The sequence below is a fragment of the Cryptomeria japonica genome, chromosome 3 (genome assembly GCF_030272615.1).
Source record: "Cryptomeria japonica chromosome 3, Sugi_1.0, whole genome shotgun sequence".
NCBI lineage: Eukaryota > Viridiplantae > Streptophyta > Pinopsida > Cupressales > Cupressaceae > Cryptomeria > Cryptomeria japonica.
This window is the reverse complement of record NC_081407.1, coordinates 222,778,882-222,788,438: the sequence shown is the minus strand read 5'-3', so window position 1 is coordinate 222,788,438 and position 9,557 is coordinate 222,778,882. Positions and strand designations below refer to the sequence as shown.

General features: G+C 38.7%; 1 protein-coding gene across 3 annotated transcripts; it reads left to right on the top strand.

Annotated features, from left to right (window-relative positions):
• The first annotated feature begins 344 nt into the window (after window positions 1–344).
• Window positions 345–9,025, top strand: LOC131076033 (G-type lectin S-receptor-like serine/threonine-protein kinase At1g34300). Of its 3 annotated transcripts, none has more exons than XM_058013059.2 (3): window positions 345–1,390; window positions 1,852–3,655; window positions 8,145–9,025. In XM_058013059.2, the coding sequence occupies exons 1-2, from the start codon at window positions 670–672 to the stop codon at window positions 3,636–3,638; spliced, it is 2,508 nt and encodes an 835-aa protein (XP_057869042.2). In that variant the 5' UTR covers window positions 345–669; the 3' UTR covers window positions 3,639–3,655; window positions 8,145–9,025. The 3 variants fall into 3 exon arrangements, with proteins under 3 accessions (XP_057869042.2, XP_057869043.2, XP_057869041.2); XM_058013060.2 differs by having other exon boundaries at window positions 8,134–9,025; XM_058013058.2 differs by lacking the exon at window positions 8,145–9,025 and having other exon boundaries at window positions 1,852–3,815.
• Window positions 9,026–9,557: the final 532 nt, after the last annotated feature.

Sequence of the window (9,557 nt, the reverse complement as noted above, 5' to 3'; positions counted from 1 at the left end):
TGAATTATGTTGAATATTTCCTTTTTCAAAACTTGTTAATGATCATCCTCGTGAAGAGGACAATATATTTTTTTGACTTTCAAGTAATTTTTGTTAAAACCATCAAATCTTATACAGAAAGCCATCCTGACAAAAATATAAGAAATCATGATGGAGGGGGCCAAAATTAATATTCTAAATATTGGACCCATGCTCATAGTGGACTGCCCACTAGGCACTTGGGTCCTACACAAAAACCTAATTTCAAGAACCTTTCAATTCTAGTTGGTTTGAAGACCCCACTGATAGTGATTTCCATCTTCACATGCCAATTAAGAGCTTCCAATCAACTTCATCTGCATTGATTATTAATATGGAAAAGGAGAGAAAGGAATCTTACTATTTCTATTTCGAATTTGCCAAATCCTTATGGATTTCCCCAAGGATGGATAGCTGTAATGAAGTTAACATCCTTGAACTGAATCTGAACTTGTACCCTGCCCTGGTATTGGAACCACTGTAATTTGTCACGATGATAAGAGATGTAACTACTTTCATTGTTATGATGACACAGATACAACCCAATCATTGTAATGAAACACATGAGAAACCATGGTAGTTATGGACTCGTAACAACCATGATTGTTATTATTACCAAAGGCCACAAGGAATGCTAATCTGTGGAGAAAAATGGTGTGTGTAAAGTTAACTTTAGGTGAAAGAGTGCCAGTAACAAGATTTGTATGCTCCAGGCTTTACAAGTTTTTATTACTGTGTTTGGTCTCTAGTACTTTCGGTTATGATGATGTACTTGCAGAGGGGTCTAATAATGGAACGGTGGAGCTAGGATCTGTTCTCAGACCTTCAGAGCAGCTCATGCTGTGGTACTCTACTGAGAGAAAGTTCGGTTTGGGTTTTCATCCAAGTGGAAATGATGGACTGTATGTATTGGGCATTGCATATAGTGACATTAAGGACCCAGCACTGGTGTGGAGTGCAGGTAGTGGTATCCAGATTGGTGTGCAGAGTTCCTTCCGTTTAGATAACAATGGGAACCTTGTACTGCAGGATGAAATTGGCAGAGTGCTTTGGCAAAGCAATACAGGGAATTCCGGTGTGGTATCTGCTGTTTTGGAGGACAATGGTAACTTTGTACTGAAGAATGGGAATTCTACTGTTGTCTGGGATACTTTCACAAACCCCACAGATACCCTTTTGGTTGGTCAGAAGTTGGCTGTGGGAAGAAGGCTGGAGTTGTATCCCTATTCATTTTCCTTGGAACCATATGGTAATCTCACACTCAAATGGAAGGGCAACATCACGTATTGGAATGTGGGCGCTTCAGAATCTTCAAAGACACTTACTGCATCTCTCAGTAATGAAGGATTGTTCGCCATCTCCAATTCATCAGGTATGTGTGTCGGGCTAAAAACTTAGTGAGTCAAAAGTCGTTACACTTTTATTGTTCAATATCTCTAGCGGATCAGGTATATTGATTGCTATATATCTCCAATGGTCAGGTTTGTAGCGCTAAAAACTTATGTGAGTAATTGATCAGTAATTGTCTGTATGCTTCAATCGTCAAGACAGGCACAGAAATATTAATACATTTAGGAAATAGGATCAACAACTGAATAGCAAACTTAAACACTGCATTTGGTTTATGGTCAAGAGATATTCTGAATAACTCGTTTTCTGTATGCCGACTCGTCAAGAAAAGCACCAAAAATCTTACTAGATATGGTATCTAGGATGAGCAATTGAGCATTGGTTTGTAAATTTAAGGGCTTTTTTGGGCAATGGTCCAAGAGAATATTCTGAAAATTTAATTTCGTAGTAGTGAGTCTAAGTGTTGGGAAAACAAACTTGTAGGTGCTCAGCTCTGGGTTACTCGGAGCAGCGACTACACTGACAATTCTACCACCTTGCGAAGAATCAAGCTGGATCCTGATGGAAACCTGCGGTCATATGGGTGGCATGAAAATTCCCAATCATGGCATGTAGGATGGAGTGCAGTGGAAGACCAATGCCTGGTGTATGGGTGGTGTGGGAACTTTGGAATGTGTGTTTACAATGATACAGGGCCAACTTGCACATGCCCATCTGCAAATTTTGTTGCGGTTGATCCAAAAGACCCACAGCAAGGGTGCAAAAGAGAACCAGACATTGACATTCAAGAGTGTAGCAACAACCAGAGCATGCTGGAATTAGAACATACTGAATTCTTGTCGTATCCCCCAGAGTCAGATGACTTCTATGGAGGAATTTCGGATTGTGAGGAAAACTGTGCCAAGAGTGGGAGCTGCATTGCAGCTACAATTTTAAATGATGGTTCAGGTATGTGCCGCTTTAAGACAACAAATTTCACCAGCGCTTACCAATCAATAACAATTCCAAGCACTTCTTATATAAAGGTTTGTGGAGAACCACAACGTGTGCCGTCTTCTACAATGCCTGTTGCCCCTTCCTCAAGGTCAATCAAAGTCTCTGTGGCTGGCATTGTAGTTGCAGTTGTGGGTACTCTCTTATTCCTTGCAATCATTGAGACAGCCATTTGGTGGTTCTTCTGTAGAAATAATTCTGGAGGATTATCAGCCCAATACACACTTCTAGATTATGCTTCTGGGGCTCCAGTTCAGTTTTCTTATGAGGAACTTAAGCGATCAACAAAAAATTTCAAGGAGAAGGTGGGATCAGGTGGGTTTGGAACAGTATACAAGGGTACAATGCCTAATAGGAGCTTAGTTGCAGTTAAAAAGTTAGAAGGAATTGAGCAAGGGGACAAGCAATTTCGCATGGAGGTGGCAACAATAAGCAGCACCCATCACTTAAACTTGGTCAGGCTGATTGGATTTTGCTCAGAAGGACGTCATAGATTGCTAGTATATGAATTTATGAAAAACACTTCTTTGGATGTTTTTCTTTTTCCATCTTCCGAGAAATCCCGGATATTAGATTGGGAAACTCGGCTCAATATAGCTCTTGGCACTGCAAGAGGAATTGCATATTTGCATGAAGAATGCAGAGATTGCATTATCCATTGTGATATAAAACCAGAGAACATACTTCTAGATGATAATTTGAATGCCAAGGTATCTGATTTTGGGCTTGCTAAGCTCAATAATGTAAGAGATCATCGAAACCATACATTGAATAGCATTCGGGGAACTAGAGGGTACTTGGCTCCAGAGTGGCTTGCTAATTTGCCAATTACTTCTAAATCTGATGTTTTCAGCTATGGTATGGTTTTGCTGGAAATTATAAGTGGTAAAAGGAACTTTGATATCTCTGTTACCTCAGGAAGGAGGAAGTTTTCCACTTGGGCATTTGACGAATTTGAAAAGGGTAATATCTTGAACATCATTGATGAGAAGCTTGGTGGTCAAATCAATGCAGAACAAGTGGAGAGAGCAATCCAAGTTAGTTTTTGGTGCATACAAGAGCAGCCCTCCCAGCGACCATCCATGGGGAAGGTTGTTAAGATGTTAGAGGGTCTTTTGCCTATTGAAAAACCACCTGCACCTAAACCTTTTGAAGGACTTCAGAGCAGTGCCAGTATTAATTGCAGTGTTAGTGCTAGTGGTAGCATGGTATCAGTGCTTGCAGCTTCTGCTCCTCCAGCATCTTCCTCATCCTCAGCAGATGTGTTTCTGTCCTGATCTCCACGGAGGAATATGTAAATGCCATTTCACTCTGGAACTTTGAAATCTATTAGTAACAGTTTCCCTTATGAAAGATTAAGCCCGCCCCAACTATGGAGGCTGTATAAGAAGCAAGAAGGCTAGTTCATTTGTATATTCTGCAGAGCTTTTTGATTGAATATTTTTACTATCTAATGTCTGAGTTATAATTTCAAAATTTGAAGTTGACTGCAAGTCTTATCATATAAGCGGACATCTAGGAATCAGTTTTATTGCTTTTAGTGGTTTTGCCGCTTTGGGAATTGTAGAACCCCCAAAAATGTAAAGCGGATATAACAGAGTTCAGAAGTTTTAGATAAGATAGTTGGGGTTTCTATTGGGGACCCTACCCGTCAAGGAAATATAAGAGTTTACAGAATGGCTCCACATAGAACCATAAAACTAAAATAGCACTTGGCCTTATAAAATCTGTGGCCAAGCAGCAAGAGGTATTACTAACAAATTACCACCTAATATAGAAAACACAGAACGTTTCTAATCAACAGGGCAGCAATAGCACACAACCCCAAACGTATAATTCTTTTGCAAGCATTTAACAATAGAAATTATCTTTGTTTCACATGGGAACGTAAAGTTAATTGCAGAGAGGCGACAGGTTTCTTTTTCTTCTTTCGATTGATCACTGTCATCCAACCACCATTGTTTGGAGGTTCAATATAATGCTGTATCTCCTCTTCACTTTCCCCTTGAGAATCAGGCAAGTTCTCCTGAGAGGAGAAAGGATAAACCTCTGCCAACTGCAGCTGCTCCTAGCTTTCCTCTTGATTCTCAGAGGAAACCGCTAATAGTATCAGAAGATCTATTTTCCCAAGCTCTGAGCATCCAATCATATATGTTCGATTTTGCATAAAAAATCCTATATTCTTCACCTTCTGGCTCATTTATGTGATCCATATCTCCGGCTGTCTTTTGACTATTATCCAACTCCTCACCCTGCTGTTCCTGAGGGCTATTTGGCTCTGATAATGAGCATCATACCAGCTGGTGGCATAGGGCTGCATCCTTTCAAATAATTTATATTCCTCAGTTAGATACCTTAAGCTGGAACATTTCCAGCAGTGAGATGCAACGTTCTCATAATTTGGAGGTTGTTTCCATACCTTGCCCACCTTTAACCCTATGTCTTTTTTTCATGGGGACCAAGAGAGAAATCTATCTATACTAATATGCATGTAGTGGAAGTAAGAGCATTTTTGTGGGTTTCAGGGGAGATCATAACAAATTTCCCCTATGTTACTGGTTCGTCCCTGCTGCATTCTGGATCTGGGTATGATTCGTTCTGCTGTTGGATCCTGGTCTGTGTGGGTAGGGGTGCATCCAGGAATTGTGTTGACCAAATCAGTGAATCAAACATCTGAACCCGAACCCAAATCAGTACTAAGATCAGTAACTTAGTATTTCCCCAACGGGTTGTCAATTCTTTTCAGTGTTGCAGATTGCCAGAAATGAAGAGGCAGATTAGGCAGCCTCATCAAAACTGGGGCTGTGTGAAAGTTAACCAGGGTTTCACAATGAAGGAAGCCATATCCCAGACCAAGGTTCTTATTCTAAAATTTCACCCTTATCTTCTATACAATCAAATACAACTACTAAAAACCATTTGTATAAGAATAAATTACCAGAGGAGTATCAAGATTGAGGAAACCAAGAAAACTTTATCCGTTCCTTGAACTCTGGGAGGCTGGGCCATAGATTGCTAAATCTACATAGCAAAGCTATTTTCAAATAATACTCCCTGTCTTCTTCCATCTATCTCCAAGTTCCACCATGGGCATCTTCTCAGCTACTTTTATCTATCCCAAGCCACCTTAGATGGCCCTTGCCAAAAGAGGCTACCTCACTTTGAGAGCCTGGCCCTGAGGGCTTCTAATGCATTGTAGGTCCCTTTTGTTGCATCCACATAGGACCTTTTCTGTTTGCTTTTTTTCAAAAAAGCACCTAGATCTGGCAGTGGAGAGTCCCTCACTAGTTTATTTGTTGTGTGTGGAGCAGCATTACCAGAATCCACATATTCTAACCTAGAATTTGCCTCCTTTTTTTAATTCACATTTTTGCCCTCAGAAAGAGCCAGTCCATTCTCTTGGCCTTCTGATCTGCTGCACAACAACATTTAGGGTTTGCTTCTTTTGACTTCTCCATCTCCAAGTCTTCAAGTTTAGAAGATATGTTGATCTATATATTTCTTGTTTTGTTTGGCATGTGTGTAAATACTATGAGTTCATTTGGAAAATTTTACACAGAGTATGATGAAGGCTAGATCTATTGTAAGAAGTTAGGAAGCTAGTGCTGATATGTACTTCATGAAGTTCCAAAAATAATTAAAAAAAGCAAAAAACTTCTCTTAGATCATAGATCATAGATCACAAATATAAAACAACATAAAGATGAAGTGAAATTGGTAACTAGGACGATCATATCATCATCTCTTACACCCATACTAGTTACATGAATTGCTCTGGTAGGAGCTCCCAGATATCACTTTCTTTTAAGTTTATGTTCGTCCTTTCAAGTGGGTAAACAAAGAGGGGATGGCCTATTGGACTCGGGCCTTGTTGTCTCTGCTGTAAAGGCCACAACTTAAACCTGTGATCAGGACCTGATGGACTCATTCCTTCTTTGTTTTTACATCGTTTTTGTGGAGAGGAGGCAACATATGAATAGAGTCACAATATTTGATTCTTATCTGGGATTTTCCACTTATTTTTTGCATGCTTATTTTCCTTGGGTTCTTCCCTGTCCTTAAATGTGAAGGTCCTGCTTGCTTTGCCCTCATGAATGATTAGACTTTTGCGATGCTCAAGTTCATTTCAATTTTCTTGCCTTGTTCTGTATCTGCATGCCAAAGTTAACCACAATGATATATTAGCTAATTTAAGATGCAACAGAAGTCAATAATCTAACAAAACTTCATTATTTTGTACCTTAAATATTTCAAATTTTGACAGCTTCTTGTCATGGCTAGAGGATCACAATCATGTAAATATGTTTTTCCTGCCTCTGCAAAATGATGACCTTTTGCACACTTTTTTAAATTTATTGGAAAATTTGACAGCTTCTTGTCATGGCTCGAGAATCATAATCACGCAGATATGCTTCTCCTGCCTCTGCATGACCTTTCACATGCTTTTTAAAACTTTCCCTAGCAACTATGGGAGGCTTAGGGTATCCTCCTATTAAAGATTTTTTAGCTCTCCTCCTTTGCATCAATCCTAACATGTGAAAATTCAGAATCAGAATTAGTAGATCCCATTGAGCCTCTTACCTTTAGAAACACGTGTGACAAAACAGAATACTGCCTTTCCCACTTAAGCTTGATAGATAGAATGATAAAAGAATGCAAACTGGCAGAATAGTGTTTATATTGCTAGACGCACGTAAAATTGTTACCCCTTGAGCAATTCCACTAGTTGCAATTTGGGCTGTTGCTCACTTTCTTAGTTTCTTTAGAAGATAATGCTATATAGCCAGTTGGACATGCTGCAGATGCCTTGTGGAGAAATTTTATCCAATTGAATAAGCAACAAAAAGGAGGAAATGGAGATTTTTTTTGATGACCTAGATAGCACACCACTTTGGCATATGGGATCCGCCTTAAGTTTCAACCTCATGACCAATCCTGGTACTAAAACTAACTTTGCCTATCCACTGCTACTTCTATATCCTCAAATATTGATGTTGTTTCACATTGAGGACCAGCAAATGTCTTCATTTTTAGCAAACATTCCTATTGAAGGTATCATGATGTTCATTAGATTGACCAGGTGTTGCATTTTTGGACCCCATGGAGCCTTTCATGGGCAGGGAACACAAGAGCACATGATGCTTAAAAACTATATCAAGATGTGTCCCATGCTTTTGGCTTTCATGCCTTTGCTTGTGGAGCTCAAAAGTAATTCTATACCAAGCATGAAAACATTTAATTATCTCTTACAAAAAGTTTGTGCATAAGCCAAACATAATTTGCATTGCAGAATAAACTCCATAGCTTTAGGCTGGTTCATTTAATGCATGAAGCCCAGGGATAGTTTTAACCATATAGACATGGCACACAGGTATCACGTTAAAATCGTCCATAAAGGAGCTCTTCATAAATTTTTTGAGTAATACAAACTTATTAAAGCACACACAAAATAAATTCAATGATGTTGAAAACAATTTCATTGTTCCTACATGATAAGAAGCTGTAAATACAATATATAAAAGCAAAACCAAAAGGGCTATCTGTATAACATGATACGACCTTTGACCTTGATCTACCTCAGCCCTATGCTTGATGATGATTATGCTTCGATCTGAATTTCATCTTTGGTTATTTGAGGAAATTAATGTATATTGCCCGTTCTTTTTATGTCTATACTTGAAAGGTTATTAAGACTTAAAATATTTGTGGAAAAATATCTCTTTCTCCATTTTATGACTTTTATAATCAAAATATAATTAGAACATGTGATAGTATCTTTGCAGGATTGAGTAATACCCCAACAGCAATACAGGATTTTCCGTCATTCAATTGAAGGCTCCGCTACTTTGAAATTTCCATGTCAACTTACCGGCGTTCTTTTCCACTTCACTCTTGATATCAAACCCTGGCTCCCTTTTCAATGTAAGACAAGTTTCTTCAATGAGCATGCTCTCAGGAATAATTCCAGGAGAATCAATTTCATAAAGAACAAACACCATCTTCTGTTCTGGCAACTTTTAAGTTTGCTCTGGCATTGCCACACATGGTCAGAAGCATTTCTTTATCATCTCCCTTTGATAAAGCATATCTTCCAAGCTATTAACAATTGATGGGAGAATGCAGCATATGCTCCTCCTGGGTTGAGCATTGAAGAGACATTTTGATTTATACACCAGCCTTATCTAGGCGGGCAACTTCTTGTTCCACGTCTTTACCAAAGTATACAATTTCCTTTGACTTAAGAGAACACTGAACATATGCATATTTACAACATGTGGCTCCTTTTGAAGCAGATTATGAACTCCAGGTGTATTACTCTTTTGTTGAAGGCTTTTTTAGCATTTTCTTGTTGAAAAGCTGCTTTCCATCTCTTCTGTCGCATACAACTATGGGAATTAAAAATGGGCTTTGTTGAACTGTGCACGAGTCTCCATCTTTGCTACAACATTTGGAAAGCCTCAAAATGGGATCATCATTTAATTTAAGGTTTTCTGTGAAGGAGATTATAAGTAAATCTTATTACCTTTTTATACAAAATTTTCTGAGCCATATTCTCAGCGTAATTTATGTATATATTAAATGAAGACTAATCTCAAACAAAGGGCCACATCCAGAGGCTATTAGATTGATAATTCTAGCAAGATATCTCATATTCTTGCTTTTGGAAAGCTTATCTATGAGCAATTTTTCCTTCAATTGCTTTAATGTTCTCTATAGGTTACAAACATGTTTGCAAATTTCACTCCTTTTACTTCTTTAACATTAACCCATTACTGCATTATAAACACTTGCTCCTTAATTTCCAGGCAGCTCTTTCTAAGATTAACTTGCAGGGGTTGAATACACACAGGCCACTCTAGGCTAATTTTCATGAGGACTCTTTGCCTTCCAGCTTAGAGGAGTCTCATTGTTTGAGCAGGAGTTGGCTTTGCTTGTTAAAGTTAAAATCAAGAACCTGTGCAAAGATGTTGAATCTTTGTCTCTTGGAATGAGGGTAATAAATAAGCTTTTCTGGCCTATTTTAGGGTGTAATTATTTGCTTTAGCAAGTAATACAAGACCACTTTCACAATCCTACGGCTCCCCAAGAAAAAAATTGTAGTACTAGATTCAATCAATTTCAGAGACTTTTAAACAGCAGTTGGCTGGAACTCAATTGAATCTAGCAGGACAAGGGCATGCTGTGAAACTGGCGCT

What these genes read in the sequence shown, in the direction of transcription:
- LOC131076033 (XM_058013059.2), top strand. Translation starts at nt 670, where the DNA reads ATGGTGTGTGTAAAGTTAACTTTAGGTGAAAGAGTGCCAGTAACAAGA. An exon ending in CGCCATCTCCAATTCATCAG is followed by an intron (nt 1,391 to 1,851) that starts GTATGTGTGTCG and finishes ACAAACTTGTAG; the next exon opens with GTGCTCAGCTCTGGGTTACT.